At 35.2% G+C, this 21,753-nt stretch overlaps 1 protein-coding gene across 1 annotated transcript; it reads right to left on the reverse strand.

Annotated features, from left to right (window-relative positions):
* Positions 1-16,403: 16,403 nt before the first annotated feature.
* cdnf (cerebral dopamine neurotrophic factor) lies at positions 16,404-21,578 on the reverse strand. Its single transcript, XM_088923881.1, has 4 exons — positions 21,500-21,578; positions 17,979-18,106; positions 17,036-17,177; positions 16,404-16,585 (listed from the first exon to the last, which is right to left on the reverse strand). The coding sequence occupies exons 1-4, from the start codon at positions 21,576-21,578 to the stop codon at positions 16,404-16,406; spliced, it is 531 nt and encodes a 176-aa protein (XP_088780007.1).
* Between the last annotated feature and the right edge of the window lie 175 nt (positions 21,579-21,753).

A 21,753-nucleotide genomic window follows, 5' to 3' on the forward strand; every position in this document is an offset into this window, starting at 1 on the left:
GATTAAAACCATATTTAAAGTCATTTGTTTTGAATGGAAAAATCTGCAAAGCAATTTATAAACCTTATACTAGCAATGTTTTCTTTTACTTTATTGTACTAATTTACTTTAAGACATCAGCTTTACCTTTGAGGTAGTGAATCATTGCAAATTACTTTCTAAAATTAAAGAAAAATGTAATGTATTTTCCACACTTTCAGTTGCAGATGTAATTTAAGTACCTACTTACTTTAATAAGTATTTCTAGTCAATATAATTTGGTGAAATGTTTAAATCATCTTTGTCACATTTTTAAGGTTTCATTTAATATAAACTATTGTTTCACAGTACTGATGACCTGTGATTAGTTCCTGTGGTGCTATCTGTGTGGAGTCTGCATGCTCCTCCCATGTTTGCATGCAATTCCTCCAGGTGCTCTAGTTTCTTCCCACAGTCCAAATACATACTGATAGGTCAACTGGCCCTGGGGTTTGTGTCTCTGTATTGGATTTGCACCTGTTGCTTGCTCCTCGGCTACCCTGAATTGGACATAGGTGTTAGAAAATGGATGGATAAACTTATAGTATGTAATGTTGTGTGTTACATACAGTGTACTGTACCCTGCTATGCAAAATCTTTCACATTATACTCTTGTTACTCTTTTGCCTTAAAAATGTTCCTTTATAAAGAAACACAATTCTTCAGTGATCATCTGTTCAAATGTTAGCCATTTAAGTTTATATTGAAAGTTAATCCTCACGGATTTTAGAGCACTTTTAAGTTGTCTATGAGCTCCATGGATGTCTAAATAGCAACATTTCATGTTAATGGTGAGGAACACCTGACAAGAAAGTCATTTTGATTTGTTTAGTATATACAGTATAATTGATTGGCTGCTCTTCCTCTAATCTGTTCATACGTAGTTTGCCTTAAATTGTTGTGATTGGATATTTGAAGATCCTATACAATGTGAATTAATTAAAATAGTACAAAACACCACACTTACAGAAACAATGCCCATAACATAGAATGTCTTCATTTTTTACATAGTTCAAGTTCAAATTCAAGTTTGTTTGTCAATCCAGCCATATACAAGTATACAGAGGAGTGAGATATCATTCTCCAGGTCTGCAGTGTGAATACAGACAAGACACTGACAAGACGATGTAGACATAGACATTTCTGGCAGGGTACAGGGTACATAATGTGCAATGTGCATAGTGCCATTTACTTTCCAGGATTGCACAAAGAATTGTGCAAAGAATACATCAGACAGTATGCCTGAGATTAGGCAAAAAAGAAATAGGTTTCCAGATTTGGAGTAGGTGCAGTAGGTACCAGGGTGTTGAGGAACCTGACAGACAGAAGTGTTCAACAACAAAATTATCCATCCTCCTGCACAGACTCTGCAAAATAAGGAATTTGTCACAGGCCTATTTCAACTCTTCAAAGTCAGGACACTTCTCCAGGCATGAACAAAACTGGAATATTGCAAATATCAAAGACAGTGCCAACTGAAATGATACTTGGTGGTCTCTAATTTGTTAGATATTTGGCATATCTCTCAGCATGCAAGCACTATGAACAAAAGTCCTGATGACATCAACAGCTGACTTTCTGAGTCAACAACAGAATTTCTAAAGACGCCAAGGGTCAAAGAGCTGTAGTGGTCATCATAATCCCCCGACCTATGGCCTGCTTCCTACTGGTGAATGCTATGAGTCAATCTAAAGAAAAATAGAACCAGGAATCCCATTCTTTTTCCTTGCATTGTCAAAAAAGGGTAAAAATGCTGCAAGACAATTCCAGCTATAAAAAACATTTTCACGTGTGAATACATTTTAAAGCATCACACACTAATGAGCATGTGAATCATTTTTGTCATGGATGATATCATGTTGTTATCGGTGTTGGGGAAATTTATTTTTAAAAGTATTCCATTACAGTTACAAATTGCTTGTGTGAAAAATTACTTTTTAAGATTAATTGCCAAAAATGTTTGTGAAAATAATTTTAAGAAGTCAGTTATAGTGACTGTTTAAAATTGCTTGAATAAAATGTATTCAAATTTTGTAATAATTATAAACATACTTCATAACTCACTACCTGTTTTAATCTTTAATCTATAATTTTTATAGATACCAGGTACAAGTATAAGTTTAAGTATAATTAATCTTTAGGGGATATCTTCTCCATCTTTTAATCTTATTAATTTAGATTAAAGAATGTATTGCCTTGCACAAATTAATTTACGGTGTCTGTAATAGATTATTTTTTAAAAACAATTTTCTCCCACACTAGTTTTAATTCATTTTAAAATATGTTTCTGAATTTGACAAGTGTTACATTGAACATTTGTGATTGGATATTTGAAGATTCTAAGTGTTTGGATTATGACTTACAATAATTATAATCAATAACTTTTATATAACACTTTTCATCCCAAAAAAATATTCGGAATGCACTTTACATATAGGAAGGAACTTATTTTATATGCCGTTGAAGTGTAGCACTCTGTATGCTCCTATGTAGAGCACAGAGAAACTGCAGAACTAACCAAGCCCCTCCTACACCACAGTGTCCTGTGTCACCATACTGAAGCCTTGGTCTGCAGGTTTGGTTCAAAGGGAAGGGTTCCTCCTACTGATCAACCAGTACCACTTACAGCAGCAATTTGAATTTTCATTGGAGGTGTCTCATCCAAGTATTGACAAGGTCAACCTATGCTTAGTTTCTATAAATCTCCTAGCATGTCTTTTCTACTTGCACATAAAATTATATTTTCTTTTAAATGCCAAGTTTTTTGTGAACATAAAGCTAAGTAACTCAGTTGTCTGCAATTAAGGTCATGTCTTGTCTGGAAAGCACAGTACAGTATAATATTTCATTATTTATGGTAAACTGAGATGACAGATTAATGTAGATTAATAAATATTTAACATACTGCTGGCTCTGGAGTCAGAGAGGGAGTACCCTGTACCAATTCAAATATTTTCATTGTTTGTGGTTTAATAGTCTTACAGTACAGAAAGGTAAAGGTAGTCAGCCATTTCTTTTTTTTTATTCTTTTTATATTTACGAATTTACTAATTTATTTACAGTAACAAAAAAAGTAATTCTAATAACAATGACCTATAATGAGTAGAGAAAAACAAAACAGAAGTTCACTTAGCAGAATGACCTTAGCAGAATGCTGAATTCCTCTCCTTCCTCTCACTTGGTCAGTTCCCGCCTTTTTTATTTAGAAGTGAATCGCTTTTAGAAAATTCTAGACACCTCACGTGACATGTCCACATCGAATGATTTACATAATCATTCCAGCAAATTCTGGTCAGGAAAACTCAAGACAATACTAATACTAATTATTTACATAAAGTAATAATCAAATTATTTTCAAATAAATCTAAAAATAGTTTAAAAAATAATCATAACAATAGTAGTTAAAAAAAAACAAATTTACCTCAATACATAAAAAATAAATTGAATGTTTAAATAAAAATTGGTCTTACAAGAATATGGTTCTTTATCACACATCTCCTAAGACAAGTCTGTCCCTTTGCATCTGTATCAGCAATAAAAAAAACATTGATGTCTGGATTGCACAAGGTGCAATTACACTGAGTAAATCGGTCTTGTGCAGTTTAATATATTCCAAATTGTCTTAAAATAAAGTGACAAATTGAAAGGAAATATAAAGCAATATTCTGGAAATACTACTTTGCAATGGTTTGTAAATTTGTGGTATTTAAAAATGGATTGTAATATGTTTGAAAATCCAACAAAACACATTTTAAAACATACTAAACTCATGCATCAGTTGTATTTCAATCAAAACATTTAAATACAAAGGAAAATATTTGTGTCTTTAATTATATTTTCACATGTATGGCAAAACAGTGGTTCTTTTCAAGACAGATTTTCATATTGCAATAACAACACAGTTTAAGGTTATGATATAATATGTATTTATATATTATTTACAATTATTTTTATATATTGGTAAGGTAGCAGGACATTTAGACATTTACCTGTACATACTACATTAATTTAATGACTCAGGGCAGCACACACTGTTAAGGCCTTATCTGGATTGCTGGAGAATAGAACCTGGTACTGTATAACCAGTTTGAGCATCCAACACTGAACTTGACCTCATTGAGTGGACTTGGGTGCAAAGGACATAGGGGTATTAGGACAAAGAGGTATGAGCATGTTGGTATTGTAAATAGTTCCACTGTTTGCATCTGATTGCTTATCTGTGCATCCTTTGCCTGTCTGTGTGTTTAAATTGGGCTATGGGTGATTGCTGAGCTTCTAGTGGGCTAATTCTCACTCCCTTCATCATTTTCACCCCTAGCTACATTTTAAAAGGTTAAACTTTTAAAAACTCTGACCAGGAGTTGGAAGCTGGAATAATTAATTATAAGTTGAAATAATTGTTGAATTATTACTGAACACAATACTGTTTGAATCATTTGACCAGTTTGATGTAGGTTTAAGATTTCTAATAAGGGTGAAACATACTATAGTTCCCTGTCCCACACAAAAGTGTACTTAAACTCTAAAATAAACTACACATATAAAATACTGAAAGTTACAAACTGGGCAATCCAATATGACTGATCTTTTAGATTTGTTTTCATCCTTTACACACTCAGCTTGGCAATGCCAGTTATTTCAGGCATCATGACGTACAGCTCAACACTTTACTGCCATAACAACAAGTTGCATGGAATTTGGTTTGGTTTGAGTTAAATTAAATGAAAGACAAACAATGCAAATATACAACATGAAGGCAGTAATAGATAGCATCCACCCAACACATTCACAAACCATCCTAAATCTCACTTCGACCTTTCAGGTACCTTTAAGGCATAGGAATCCCTGTTTGTCGAAGAACGTGTTAGACTCAATTCTTGACTACTGGTTATCTGCCAGGGTTCAAAGCAAATGGCTCAACCACTGGAGCCATTGTGGAGTCTCACAATTACTTATTAGTTACAATTAAACGAAGGGAAGGGCTCACAGGTGGCAACGTGCAAAGATCTCAGTCCTGTGCACAAGTTGAACTCTATAGTCCTTAGAATGCTGACTTGAATCCCAGCTTCACCATTAGCTGTTTTTGACAGAGATTTGCGAAAATGAAGGATCACTACTAGTTATCCAAGGTTCTGGGTACTAGAAAGACTTTAGAGAATATAAGAAAGATTTCAAGAAAGAGAAGGTTAAATGGTTTCATAGTTAGTAACTAAATGAGGATCTCAGTCCTGAGGAGCTTACACTACCAATTCATGAAAGAAACCTGTGTATTCCTGCATCACATCCCATCATATCTTCTTTAAGACTAAAGCTTTATAATGTACATATACCACCTTCCAGAAAATCTCAGCACAGTAGTATCTTTTCTGTAATGTAATGGTCAGAACTGTACATTTCTAAAAAAAAATCTGTAATTTTCTACATTGGGTTTTTAACATACATTGCCTTTTCTAACTATATATTTTTGGTTTGCTTTCCCACATCTCTGTCCAGAGCAGGGAAATGATTTGACAACATAAAAACTTTTTCATAAGCAGCTTTATACATTTTTTAAGACTTTGTTACCTGAATGTATCTGTCTTTATAAAATGTTTTCTACCCAGTGGTTGCAGTGTTTTCATTTTTGACCAAGTTATTTAGAATTTCATTTGCAGCTTCTGTAGCGTTTGCTATCCTGCCTGTTTGGTCAACATTTACAGTTGACCAATCCAGACATCTAGCCATCCTGTAGCACTTGCAGTGCTATCAATTCAAACAGTGTTAGTCATTAATCTGGCAGTCTCACTCAGTTTTGCGCATTGGGCTGACAGTGTGAAAACACGTGTCTGTTCTGACAACAGTTTATCTCCATCTTGTCACAGGTATTTACGTTTGCCAAATAACTGTTAAAAAAAACTAATTGCATAAAAAGAAGAAAAAATTAGCATTTTTTTTAAATCAAGGGGATTTTTTACATTAGTCTGAGAACGAGCTTTGTGGTCTGCATCATTTACTGTAGCTTCTTCTAGTCAAATAATTGCTACATCCCAATAGGCTATTGATTTAGAAAGATATTAAGAGGATGCATTTAGAAGTTTGAACTGAGTGATCCTCTTTGCATGTGAGCTCACAGTGACTAAAGAAAGGCAGTTGCTTGATGTACCCCTGAACAGACTCTGGATAACAAAGCACTTCAGCATACGTTTTGTTTATCTCCTATTTTTCTATTAAAAAGTTAAGCTATTTTCATTATATGGAAAGAAATAATAGTAACCTGGGAGTGAGAAAACTGCTGCTTAGCCGGTTTGAACTATTTTGGAGGGGGACACAGAAAATGCTTTCGTTTTCATTACGTCAGAGGCTCGATCTGCATCTAGATAGCTCAATCATTTCAAATGTTGCTTTCGGGTTCTACTCTACATTTGTATAGCCCACAAACTGTTTCAAGCAAAGTATCAGGAAATACATTTTAAAGAGAAAACTGATAGACCGTGCATGAGTGTGACGTTGCCAAACACTCAATGCTTAGAAACTGACATATGCTACCTTGTTAGATGTGTCTTTTAGTTGAATACTTTGTGGTGTATTCTTGATGTCTATCTGAATCAATTTATCATCGCCGTCCAGGCTCCAGATCTTTGAACTCCAGAGTCTTCATACAGTATCTGTCTGATAATATCTACTTAATCAGTGCTTCTGCGGGAGGCTCTGCCTTTGCTGTCTACCTAAGCCTAATTGATTTTAAGTTTGGCAAAGGATGCTGTGACACAGTAAGATTAGTCTTCCACTTCATATGGGTCCTTGGCCAGTAGCTCACACGAAAGAAGCTCAAAGCAATATTTAGATCAAATGCACTGATTACTGAATCACCCCTTTAATAATGCTTATCACCCTCCTTAGTAAGTTCTTACAGCTAATTAAAATATTTACCTGTAACTTGCTCCTTTTTCCAGTTAATTGTCTTTCACAGCTGTAGATCAAAACTGTTTTGAGAGGTGTTAGTGTCTTCATTTTTCAAGTGGACATTATACTCGGTGTAGATATTACACAGTGGCTGCATGTAGAAGTCAATAGATCGTTAATTAATATAACCAATTATAAACAGGAAGAGACAGGCAAGCAATTTCAATTGCTGCACTGGATGATAGTGTTGACCTGGTTTTTATTCTTGGTACTGGGTTTTTATTCTTGGTAAAGTAGCTTCAATTTAGACCATACAAGTCTTTGCACACTCATTCACTGTGTCCCCATCTACTGCAGTGCCTCATCAACTGTTCTGTGCTGACCCAGCATCTCACTAGCCTGTGCTCATAAAAGTTCAGACATCCGCTTAATTAATGTGATGTTATTGACAAACACAGTGGGGTATGTTTTAAGTTCTCTATATAAGAAGCTTTATCAGATAAGATGTTCTAGCTGTAGTGCAGGGTACATAACTAAAGGCTGCAATTACCTTAATGCTTTGTAGTGGATGAGGTCACACTTGGTAAACCTGGTGAAGGACAGAAATGTTTCAATGCTCTAACAGACCACTATAAATCCACTGTTTCTCTGAGTGTATCGTTTTTAAAAAAGTAAGTTCATGTAATTTCTGAATAGACATACTGCAGAAGATGGAATGGAGTTCCTAATATATCATTTACAGTATATATATTGTAAATTGCTTCTTCTTTTATCTGTAATCCAATTTACATCTGAATTTGGTATATCATCTTTTATGTCTACACTACTGTGTGATCATATAGCCCCTTTTACTGGCACTTCTTCATCTTAGTTTGCAACTTGATACATAGAACATATGAACAAATGGGGTTTCAGGAACAGGGTGGAACATTTATTTTATGCTTCATTCTTTGAAACACTGTAGTAAATGGTAATGATAGAAAAGAATGAACAACCTGTCATTTCAACACCTCATGAGTTGGGATTTTCACTCCAAAAGCTACTGAAAAGAGCAAGTTGTATTCTTTATCACCAGTTAATTAAAAAGGTCAGTTAAAAGTAAATAAGTCTGTTATTTTTTACGGGAAAAATTTAATAAGCATATTAGAAACAGGTTCAAGCTCAGAACATAAAAATACACTACTACAACTATTGTAATGTCACATGACTGCCTTTGTAGAATATATGCATAAAATATGCATAGCAGAATAGAAATCAAAAAGTGAAATTAAAAGGTAGTAAAATTAAAATGCTTTGTACTACTCATTTTCAGTCATTAAGATTTTTGCTCCTTTCTATTAAATGCTCTATTAATGTAAAATCTACTTTACTGGCAATAAAATGGAAATATGAGTGAATTAATAAAAAAAATATATACCAAGAACTGTTACCAGTAATCGAGATAAAGCCACAGCTGTTTCTGATTTAGAGACCACTATCATAGATGTTTCCTAGAGGACAAAATGCCCTATTGTGTAGAGCCTTGTTTACATCATTTTCGTGTCAGGAACAAAACCGCCATGATTTGAGTTATCGGGTTTGTGTTCCATTTCGTCTCCCACTGGACTCCTGAGCATTAGCTGAAGGGTAGATTTTCCAGACTCTTTGCTTCACTTGTGCTTTGTTTGATAACAGCCCTTAGGGCTAACATGCTGGAGGCACTGTGGGATTCACAGGATGAAACATGGTCAGCTGCATGTTTTGGAGTAAAAGTGTGAACAGTTCTCATCCTTCCCATGCTGATAGAAAGATTACAGCAGCTAAGCCAAGCTGATTAGTAGCTGTGTCTTTCAAATAGAGGAGTACGGAAAGATAAATAACTGACAATTCCATTTTATTTCCTAAAAAAGCGTATTCACCTTATTTTTTGGCGTAGACGATTGTCAGCAAAGCATACTGTAGGTTTTAAACAGATTGGTTCACATTGCCCTCACAGGTGACTAAACTGCAAAGGAACTCATGTCCATCCACATCATAAGGTTTTACCACCTTACTGTGTCTATCAAATCTGTGTTTTGATAAATGAATACTAGCAAGATATATTGTATAATGCCTGCATCTTCTAGAAAAACAAATGTTCAGGGACCGTCTTCTTAAAAGAGCTACAGCGTGTGTTTCTGTGGCATGCATATTCCCTAAACTCAGCACAAGATAATGAATGCTCAATTTTCTCTTCTTATAGCTTTTATTTAGCTCATTTCTGTCACAATCCCATTTTTTAAAAACATTTTTCAAACTTTTGTGAATGTTAATATTTTCTTGCTCACATCTGTAAAAGGAAAAATTCTTGGCTGGCAATCCCATTCCAATGACTGATAGAGCATAACATAACTGCATAACATGACTGCTGATGATTGTCTACAAGGTAGATTGGTATATATTGACTGCAGGATAAATTGTATTTAACAAAAGCCTTCATGTTTTCCAAATACCCTTTTCAATTTTTTGACACAGTCATTGGTTTTCTTCATAAGAATTTGATTTTAAAGGCTAATAACTCTGCCAATGCATTGAGTAACAAGCATTCTTATCATGAATTGGATCATAATGCCTGAAGCTTTTCCCTGATCACTCTTATTTACAGAATGAAATGATATATTTTCTTCTAAATATTACATCACCTCATCAAATTATATTACCAAATTATACCTGTATTCCATTATTGCTGAAATAAATAATGAAATTGCTGGCTTCTTGGTTTTATAATAGTAATAGAAATAATAATAATAATAATTGTACATAATATAAGCATTTTGTATTTTAACTATGTTTATACTATTTGCAGGAACAAGTAAATGTTTATTCCATGCTGAAAAGAGAAGAAACACCTGACACCTGAAGAAGGCTCCACAGCCGAAACGTTGTCTTTCCTTTCTTCTCTTTTCAGCATGGAATAAACCTTTGTTCCTTTGCAGCCTATGCATGCTGACACAGCTCCCTACTTGAAATACTATTTACAGTACTAGTTTGTTGCGCTACAAAAGGCTTGTAGTTTTGGGCCTTAAAAAAGGTCTTAGACAAGAGTAACTATAGACGTTTACAGATCTCAATGCACAAAATAACACATTGCAATGTTTGAAAAAAATCATCATTTTCATATAATAGCAAGAATGTTTCATTACAGGAGAGCTCTAACCCCAAAAAACTATTGTTTTTTTAAAAAAAATATTCATACTTTTCAAGGATTGTTTTCACTTTTTGGTCTACCTTGAAAGCTGTGGAAACAATGCTGCTCTGTGTGTAGGAATACATTTATAATGAAACAGAAAGAAAAAAGATTAGTTAAATGACAAAAGTAGGAAACATCCATTCTTTTCTTCCATATATTTTCTCATAGATTTTAATACTTTTTTTAAAAAAAAGATTGGAACTAAAAAATAATTACAACAATGTGAATAATTTGTACTTCACTGTATGTAAATATTCTGTTTATGATTTCTTGAAAAAAGCCATTAACACTTCAAAATATGTTGCAAGGAAGATAACAGCATTATTTTAGCTGTAAGATATTAATGGTATATTTTAAATCACACTATCATTGACCTTATGCGGCTGCATGCAAAAGTCACCTACCTCAGATCTTTTAATGATGGACGGTCTGGGTATGTGAGGATAGTTTCTAGCCACATCTTGGCATTCATCTGGCATACCATTGATGGAGCTTTTGGAGAAATTATGACAGCCAGAAGAAGGATTTGAAATGCAGTCATCACTGGCAAATATAGCACTGGCATGGCCTTTTGAAATTGAATTGGTACCATTTGGAATTCTTTCTTGCTCTGTAATACAGTTCACTGAAAATTTCTGCTTGAGTTGAGGTTGGTCCTTTGATCCTGGCTGAGTAGTGACCACCCCAGCATCATCAGCCTTGGATGCCTCTGAAGATGGAGATGATGTAGTAGCAGGGGTGACATCTCCTGGGCTTCCCAAACAGTGTTGCAAGGCAGCACAAGGAAAACTGTGCATTTTCACCAGAGTGCAAGAAGGCTGAGAAAAAGAACTCTACAAAGCTGGATGTATCTCAATGCAGCAAAAGATGATAAAAAAATAAAAAATCAACAATAGTCAATATCGTTTGAATAGTCAGTTTAAAAATTATATTGTTTAGAATTATTTGTAAATCCTGATGAAGCAGTCCACAGCTTCCATGTAGCTTTCTTCTTGTCTGAGATTCAGAAGCTTCTAATAACTAATTCTTCCAATGAATTAAAACCGTTTCACGTAAAACACAACTTTTCTATTTATTCATACTTTATGTCCTTAACGGCTTATCATTCCGACATCTGGTTGTATTAGGCCTACTGTAAATGCAGGTGTTCATGTTGGTAAAAGAGTCCTTTCTGGAAACTCTCAATTCTTGCAAAGATACAGGCTCTCACAGGAATGAAACAGCTTCATTGAGCTTCTGTGGTATCTGGTTACAGCTGCAGGTCTTCCCCTGCAAAGCTTCAGCCATATTGTTCAGATGTTGCTGGTGACTGAATATGAAGGCCTGAAAGCCTCAGGTTACCTCCTGCAGTGTAAAAGATAGGCACAAAGTGTAGCCTGATCTCACAGTACGTTAGACAGCATTTGGGTATATCGGCAGCATCACTTCCAAAAAAAAAAACTCAAATCATTCTCCAGTTACTCATATTGAAATATTCATACCCTAAAATAAAGAAACACGTTAACATTCACTAAGTTCTGACATATCCTTTCACATCTCTGCATCTTATTCATATTTAATGCTGCATCTGATGTTTAGCACAGAAATTAGGATGAAAGAGCTAGGATAGCCATTAAATGTCCATGTTCAGAATTGTCTTTACTTTGCACTTATTCTATTGAATATAAAACATAATCTCAAAAGCATTCTCTATAGACTGCTGCCCATCTTTTTAATTAAAAAAGAATAAAAATATAATCTGAGTTTAGATCATTTCGATTAACAAGCCAAAAACAGTCCAAACAGTCATCAAACCCACTCTATTATATATGTTGCAGGAACCTCAGTAACTGATAAGTATCACAGAGTCTCAAGACAGAGTCTCAAGAAGCTCATAGGCATGACTTCATCACAAAAGTTTCATGATGTTCTTTGGATCCTACTGCAGAAGACACCATTATTTATTTCTAATCTGAAGAAAAGGTAAAATAATTTTCTGTTCTCAAAATAAATTAGAATTTAATTGTATAATCCGTGGTTTATGTGAACAATATTCTTATTTACTGTGAATTGTGGGAATGTGACAATTAATTTGCTCTGACCTTACTCAGACTGGAATCAAGTACCGTGAGATGGTCACTTATTTTTCAAAATCCCATAATCACAGCAACATCTGTTTCATACTGCAGATAAGTTAAGGAATGTCCTCTATGGGATGATAGCAAAGATAAATGTTTCTTTTTTGACTGCATTGGCAAAAATGTAAGGACTGCTTACATTGATGAAATGCATTTGCTCTAATCATGTAATGCATAATTTATTTAATCAATTTGTGGAAAACATGTAACTACACATATCAGGGAAGACCCTGAAAATAAGACAAAATATGGTGAAGCAATAAAAAAACAAACAAAATCTTGGGACAAATAGTAAAAAGCCTGGAATGTTAAAATTGTATAATGCACTGGTAATGCCTTATTAGAATATTCTCTAATATATTGGAAAATATATTAGAGCAACCAGATATTTTCTGGGGTTGCCCAAGAAGAGCAACCAGATATTTAGCCTACACCGACAGGCTAAAAAACTCAACATTTGTAGTTTTAAACAGAGAAGACTATGAGGGAACATTATATAATTATTCACAATCCTCAAGGGAAATGACAAAGTCATTGTCTTGGAATTCTTCAGAATCAACAGTGAAATGCAAACCAGAGAACACAAGTTGAAAGTATGTGGGAGTGCATTTAAAACTGAGAGCAGTAGGCACGTCTTTGCACAAAAAGTAGTGGGAGTCTGGAACAAGCTACCCAGTCATGATGTCAAAGCCATGACCCTTTTTTCTTTCAAAACACAGCTGGGTAAGATCCTTGATCATTTGGCTAGTGCCAAATAGGTTAGAATGGCTCTAATTAATAATCTCTCATGTTCTCAAATAATTGAATGAATAATCTCATCCATTCAGCATTCAAGGTAAGTCTGAATTATGTAGTAATACCAGTAGCTGGGTGTGACAAAGGCACTCTCATGGACAGTAACAGTCAGCAGTCTCCAGTTTATTGAAACGATATAAAAAAACACACTTAAAATTGTTAAGAAGTAAATTACATGAATTGACACTAGATGACTGAACAATATGTCTTCTAGGCCACTAACTATGAGAAGAAATCTTAATGGGCAATATGCAAGCAGAAAGGACTGGCAATTGATACAGAGACGCAGAACATTCAATAAACTCTTTGCTGCAAACTAAATTTAATCACCCAAATACATATACAAATGGTAGTTTGTGTAATTTGCAAATTCTGGTAAACACTACTAATAATTTAAAGTGCATGCCAATTACTTGATTTAAATAAACTGTTAATTAAAAAATGTAGTGAATATCATACTAATATTAGTTACATTGTTGTGTTTTTATACAAGGCAAACATTTGCAAAACCAATGGAGAGAGGCTGCAAATTTCTGGTCCAAAACAAATTGGAGTCTGCTTTTCAAATCTAAATTGATATATTACCTGCAGTGCTTCTATGCATCAAGCAAACTGAATAAAGCCTCGTGGATAAAATATTAATACAGTCTATTGTTAGGGAATCTGTATTGTTCTATAAAGTTTCCATATCTTTCCCAAGGTGCTTTGCACAAAGCATTTTTTTGTTTTCCATGGAAGGAAAGAGGGAATTTATTTTTTTCACAGCCTTTGCATCAAAACTTCCTTAATTCCTATGTGATCATCATCATCATTGTAGTTTCACCTTTTTTGACATTTTTGGCATTTCAAAATTGACTAATTTTATAAGGATGTTTATACTCAAATACAGTCTACATTTAAATGCAAATTCTTTTTTATTTTAGACATTAAATAGTGTTTCATTACAACATGTTCTTTTTAAAAACATGATCGACATTTTGTGGTGTAAACAAAAGTATCACATTTTCCTCAGAAACTGTTGTGCACATAGTAATTACTATAGCTGTATACTAATTATATCACAAAGCAACACAGATGAATGGAGATAATAAGAGGTACAGTAAATACTTAATTATAGTCAATTACTAATGTAGTTTTATTTTTAATTTACAGTAAGCTGTAAGTAATTGTGAGCATGATTAATCAACTTTTATTTATGACTTGGATTAGTGAGAGACAGTGAAGATTAAATGTTTTTATGGTTCTTTTAAAAAAATTATTATACACCTGTACTTGATGTTTCATAAAAAGATGTAGAACTCATTTGAAAGACAAGTTGGAACTCTACAATAATTGTTTACATCAGCAATGAAATAACATGTTATCTGAGAACTATTCTTAAGTACATAGCCATGTAAACCTGATAGCCTTGTAGTTCAACTGACTGAAATTGGTAGGCTGTTAATTTTCAGTTCAGTTGCCCTTATCTTCTAAGAAGTAGTGAGTGCAGTAGGTTGTTTAAAAACATTGATCCTATTGTTATAGTATTGCTACAATCTATTTGCAAAATAGCCACTATAAAGCTGTAATAAGTAATAAAGTAAGTTGTAAAGTAATATAAATTCCTTACTTGGTAATTTAAACTGGGCCTTCTTTGTGTGTGCAAACCAACTTTACAAAATAAACAGAAACAACAAATTAAATAAAACAGATGCCTAAGAAGCACAAAATATGACATCATTTTACCTTTAAATGAATGCACACTGAGTGCAAAGTAAGATTTATGGCTTAGACCCTGTAATGAAAGCATTCTTTCAGGACCCTATGCAGACAACACAATCTGGGGATGAGTGAGGAAAACACGGGGGAAAAAAGCATGCGGGAGTCGGGAATGAAAACAGGGGGCATGTCCATGGTGCGCAGGTGTTCTGGGGGGTAAATCCGAGGCAAACAGTCCAAAAGGGAGTCCAAAGCGAAATCCAAGACGAGGCAAATGTCACAAACAGTTCTTTCTGGGCCCTATGCAGATGACACAATCCGGAATTGTGAAGAAACACTGGGGAAAAAGTCATGCAGGAGAGGATATGGAGACAGGGGGCGTGTCCAAGGGGTGCAGGTGTCCAGGGAGAGTGAATCCGGGGCGAACAATCCATGAGAAAATCCAAACAGGTAATCCAAGACAGAAGGTAGAGTCCAAGGCCAGGGGATCCATCCAGAAAATAAAACCATGAACCGGGTCGGGCGGGGCAGGGAATCAGGAACAGAAGGTTAAAACCATAACGGGCCAGATGCAGCAGGACCCCGGGCTCTCATGAAGCGGAAATTCAATGAGGAACCAGGAGTGACGTCTGCGTCTGGCTTTTAAGGTGGAAAGGAAATAAGAAACAGGTGCAGGTAATGGGGCAGAACAAGGAAGGGCTGGAGCGCCCTTAAGAGGAGGAGTAGCGATCATGACAGCAAATGTCCAGATCCAGGTGGTCCATCCGAGACAAAGACAAACAGGATTAAAAACCGGAGCGGGATCTGGTGAAGGGTCGGTGGAAAAAGGGGGGGAACGAGACCAGGAGCTCCAGGTCCCGGACTCACCTGGCACAGGAACCAATGCAGAGCCCAGAACAGAGTGAGTGTCTGGCTTTTAAGGTGGGCGGGATAGGAGGCTGGAACAGGGGGCAGGTGCACAAAATCAACTCAGAAGTGAAAGAGCCAGAGCGCCCTTAAGGGGGAGGGACTACAATCATGACAGACCCCTAAATATTATGATGGTCTCGATAAAGAGTGGAAAGGGGGAAAGTATCTAGCCTTTCGCGACTGTGCTACTGTTCCACCCTATATATAGTATTATTTATTATTTAATCAAGGATAATGTAGCATAAAGGCATTAATTCAGTGCTACCATTAATTCAGGTGCTACCAAAGTAAGCGAATGCTGTGGAAAGTAACTATCTGTGACCCGAAACATTAGATAATATGTACTACATGTAGCTAAAAGAATACCCATACCAAAATGCTAAAAGACTTTATCTCACCTGGCCCCAGGTACAGTAGCTTCAAATAGTATATAACAGGATTTGCCTTTACTGTGTCATTTTATCCCCTTCATTACTTACAGAATCTTCAAAATTCATTTTTTGTACATTTTGTATAAAGACTGGTATTATACCAACAACCCATAAAATGTATTGTAACAACTGACCCAGCCATATTGTTGAAGTCGATGCCCTGACGTCTATCAGGAAATGGCTGGATAAATTCTTTGGATCAGCTAACTACCAAACAGGTGAGATGGATCAAATAGCCACCTCTCGCTTGTAAACTTTTTTGTTGAATTAAAAGGAGTGTCATCTAAAAATGTTACTCAGTAATATGTCTGGAGATACTGCAGTAAGACAACATTGTGTATGAAATCACAGATCTGATCTGCGCCCCTGGTGTTTTGTGTGTTTTGGAGCAAGCTCTTGGATGAGGTTAACAAAATCTGTTTTCTCGATGCACGCTCTGCACACTTCACCCCAGGAATTCAGTATGTTCTTCAGCTCTGCTACCCTCAGTTTGGACAAGTCCACAGAGCTGAGTTCAAGCTGTGTCTCTGAAAAACATAATCCCATTAAAATTAATAATAGCAGAAAGTGAAAGTGAAATTCCTGTGCATCTGAAGTTGGCTGTTGGGGTAACTTGCTGACATTACATGCAAGATAATGTAAGGACAGGACTTACTACCCAGTTTTTATTCTCTTCTCATTAGTATGTAAAACACAATTAAATAAAGAAATAGAAAGTAATGTTCCAGCAAGATAAAATAGACCAACTTTTTGCAGCTGAATGCTTATCTTATAAAAGATCTAAGATGTTAAAAAGATGTAGAGCGATCATATTTATCTAGAAACTAGAATGGTTGGAGAAAAATTGGAATGTATTTTCTACAGTTAAGTATTACAGTGTTTTCATGTTTAAATTATTTTAATATTTTGACACCTTAAAAGAGAATCTACATATGCAATATATGCCAGTCCATTTCTTATGAGGTTTCTCAACCTACCATATTTCAGTTCACATATCTGACTGTCCATTTTCTTGAGCTTTTCACAGATTTTCTGTACTGGTACATGGAAGCTCATTGGACGGGTTACTTCACTGGTCATCTTTGTAGCTGCATCGGCTGTTGCTCCCAAATAGTAACACTGAAAGAAATGGACATTGTGTGGTTTAAAGGGATTTAATTCAATTCTTTGTGAGTTTAATTTTTTATTTCCTTTTGGTTGCCCATTTGAGGATTACAATTGACAAAGAACGGGAAGGTTAGAAAGTTTTGTAATCTGAGTTTCTGTATGTCTGTAAGTCACATTATTTCCCCCACTGTCTTCACATTCGCTTGATGCCATCTTGGTACCCTGGGAAGCTCAAGCACATGGGATGAATGGTTTTAGAAATATTCTTCTTAGAGGAGAAAGCAAAACTTCGTAATTATCAACGTTACTTCCACTGCTTTTATTTGTACTGAATTGAAGCATTTTATTTTAGGGAAATGTTCATACAAGTAGAAAGTAGACACAACATAGTAAAAAGAGTGGTTGTCTGAAATGTTGGCTATGGCTTTGTCAACAACAACTCTCCCTCAGAAAGAATGTTTGGAATCTCCATGAAAAAAATGTAAACTGATAACAGCCCCCCCGCCCCAACAGCCCTCAGTAGATCACTATCATTACACTTCAAGGAATAAAGTTTTCCGTCAATTAGTGTCTTAAAAGGAAAAGTCCTTAAGAAGGCCTAAACCCACGTCCTCAAATAACTATCAGCTGAACTTGCATCATATTATTATCTTTTCTGGTTAGCCATCAGAGAATAAGGGTTTGAGAATGAAGATGATATTCTTACTCAATCAAACAAGCCTGCCTTTAACGTAACCTCAGGCAAACTCCGCCATGTAATTACTGTAGGCAAGGAGTTTTTAACGTCGACAAGCTAACGGATGCTTAGCTCACCAGTCTGTTTTCTTTCCCCTCGGCATCCCTGCAGGTCACAAGCAGCTCTTCCTCCACCCTGGCCGGAGTCAGTTCTGCATACTTTGAACTCAGGGATTGGTAAAATTTCCCCAAAAATCCAGTACATACTACAATTAAAACAGAAATAATGATTATACAATTCTAAACAAAATTATGCAATATAGATGAGTTAAGGGCTTAAAACAACTCAGTTATCCAGGTATTAATGACAACAGGCTTAGTTTAGTTTAGATACAAGGCATAGACATTACAAAGTGTATATGCAGACCTATTGTGTGATACATGGAAAAATAGATACTACAAATGGTAAAGTGCACAAAAATAATGTAATGTTAAAATTCATATATATATAAAGATGAAAGAGTCACATTAGAAAACAATCACTTACCAAAATTGAAGACACATTAGTCTTTAAAAGACCCAATTGTAAATGTTTATAAACTTAGATGATTGTCTAATGCTAGATGGAATTGCTACTTGCTATTTACTCCTGATAGCCCTGGTAGCCCTAATTAGAACATTATCCTTTGCTTTTGTTTGCACCAGTGAAACTGTTCTCCATGTATAAACTCCAAAAATCTTTCGAACCCCTTCTCACTGAGAGAAATAATTCAGGAAACAGTAAGCAAACCTGCTGCGGAGTAAAAGACGTGACATTATTCTAAAGCAACAATGCAGGGATCCATCTAGGATGCAGGGTCGATGTAGTACACCTCTTGTAAGTGGATTAGCTCAGGATGAATTTTGACTTCTGCCACTCCCACCCCCAGTGTGTAACTCCAGAATAAAGCGTCAAAAGAAATCTAGGACTATATTTAGGCATGATATATTAAGAAATACTTGGATTTCTGAGGGTGATGAAATGTTGTAGGCAACATTTAGATTAATTTATAATTCATTCCTATCTGTGCTACACTTGAGTAAATTCAATTATTGTATAAGTACTAAATCACCTTATTAATAAAAGTGTTGATTGAGCAGTGAGAGAAGTAATTTAACCTGTTGAAAGACAAACACAAAAAGGAACCACTGTTCTCTGCATATCAAGAAAACACAAGTCTTGTGCCAACAGTTTGTTGGACTGGGTCACCTCAGGTGCACTCACCAGCTGTGGAGTCAAGTTCTGTTTAGCCCCGGATATACTGTAGGTTTTGTGTAGAGCAGCCTAACTGATGTCCATGAGTGTCCATGAGTGTGCAGTGTGAGTGAGATGTGCAGAACAATACATTAACTGTTGTTTATATAAATTGATAGAGAGAGGTCCAAGTGTGAGTGTGACTCTCAGGGCAGGTTTGTCTATATGCTACAGAACTCAACTGCATGACACTACATTGATCAAGTCTTGGGTCCTCACTTGCTGCCCTTCCTGTGGACTCATGCTACTTGTATAACAACAGCTTTCTTAAGAGATGACACTTGGACAATTATGCTATGGATGCCCTGCCCTGACTTGAACCTCATTGAATGATTTGCGGGGCAAACAGAGATGGCATGTGGCATCTGCCGTTGACAGACCTGTGAGCGGGCGCCTGCTTCTCCAGGCTCTAGAGAGGAATGGAACAGAATTCCCCCAGGCGACATCTGCAAAGGATGTGCTGCAGATGAACAGCTTATATTGCTTTCAGCGATGGCCACACAAATGACTAAACTGTGACTTTCACAGTAGACCCCCTGCTGCTCCATTTGTTGATGACCAATGTTAATCAGCATGATACTGTACGTGTACCTATGTCACATCTGCTCAATAAAATGTTGGTGCAGCTGCCAGGAAGAGATTTTGTAATTTTGCTGACATGTTTGTGAAATTATTGCCGCTATAAGTGATGTTTCTTGTATTGAACCTCATGCATATTTACTCCTGCTATCCCGATTCATTAATTCATTAATATGTTATTTTTAATTCAAAATTATTTCAATTTTGTTTACTTATGACTATGTATTTCTATTTGTTAAAATGAGTTAGAATTTGTGCTGAAATCAAGAGACAACATCAGAGGATTTTTATTAATTGATTTGATGTTTTTTAACGTAAAGTGACTTAATTACCTATTTTTAGATAATTGAAATACAATTTACAATTACCTATTTATCACCCGTTTGTGAAGCTGGATGGAGCCCTAACTACGTCTCCACACTGCCACCTAAAGGTGAGTATACCAATAGACACTGAATTATTTATTCTACCGGAATGCAAGTGTAAAGAATTAGGATGGGCATAAAACACATTACATAAAAAATGTAATAATTTCCCATGGTTTGCTTTATTACCTTTGTTTTATGCAAACTGTAAAAATATACATAACATGTTATTTAAAAAAATACGAAGATCAAAATATGCAGTAATTATAATTTTGCAACAAATTTTTAGTGCTCAAATCGCAAGTTATAAAATATATTTTGAGACAATTTTCTTCTTTTGTTGGTATTTTGAATACTGAAACGTGATGATTAGGAGTTTCTCTGATAATAAATGTGAGAAACAAAGCCCTTCATAATTTAAACTGGGAACATCTGAGACCTGGGGGAAACCTGGAAATGATTGGCACAAACAAAAAATGCTGAACTTGCTTAACTGGATAATATGTTTATATTAATGTTTGAAAATAATGTTTGGAAATATAATGCTTCTTTTCCCAAGGTATGCTACCGCATCTGGGCACACTCTTGTGATTTAAAGGGAGTTCCACTGTGATTTCTAATATTTGTATTAATATTAATAATCTAGCTTTATGAAAATAAAGCTAGATTTCAAAGATAAATAGTTATGTAAGCAGAATATAGAACACAATATGCATAAATAAAAACAAATCATAATTATATCTCAGACTACCCATTTACAGTGCTCTGAAAATCAAGATATAAAAATACTATTTCATTAATCTTTAAAGGAGCAAGAGAACGTTTCTTAAATGGAGGCATTCCAGTTTTGTTTCTTCTAAGCGAATGTATAATAAACACAATAAAGCAAAGAAAACCTACAATTATGCAGGAGTTAATCTAGATGACAATGATTTTGTAGATGAGCAACAAAAAAGTAGGGTTTTGCTTTTTTTTAACCAAAACTAAGAATGTATTTTAACTGTTCGAATTGGGAGACATAGATAAGGTAAAAAAGTACAGTACATATCTAAATAAGCAAATGTATAATTATGTACACTACTGACGCGAATTTATTCTTCTAGTTATAGTACCTTTTTTTTTTTTCAGGAATATTTTAATCTCCCCTAGGCTGTACGTAAAACCTCGCAAATATAATAATTCATGGGAAATACTTTTTACCTTCTTAGAGTTTTTTTAAAATATGGTATCTAGAGTTCTATATTATGAAATGCGGCATGGACTGTGAAAATGTTATTTCTTTTAAGACAGTTAAACTCTAGGATACCATGCACATGCCTTCTTACTTATCCAGCTTTTCAGTTTTGCTCTATCGCCAGGCAGGGTCTATTTTTACATGCAGTCTCCAAACACACACTGCAATGCAAGCATTTACGTCTCACCTTCACAATCGCTAGCACTGGTTGTATTTAGGAAAATGAGCACAAATGTTGCAGTTGTAAAAAAGTTTGTAAACTGCATGATATTGTTGAAAAACAATATTATTGAGATAACTACCCTACTCTAAAGACAAATCAATTCACTTCACTACACACCACACGCGAAAAGTTTTAGTTGACAACTTCCAGTACGTCTTAAAATATAACGATTTTATTGGCTTGTTAATGATATGCTTTTTCTATTGGCTTTTATTGTA

The sequence above is a fragment of the Atractosteus spatula genome, chromosome 8 (genome assembly GCF_055471065.1).
Source record: "Atractosteus spatula isolate fAtrSpa1 chromosome 8, fAtrSpa1.hap1, whole genome shotgun sequence".
Lineage (NCBI taxonomy): Eukaryota > Metazoa > Chordata > Actinopteri > Semionotiformes > Lepisosteidae > Atractosteus > Atractosteus spatula.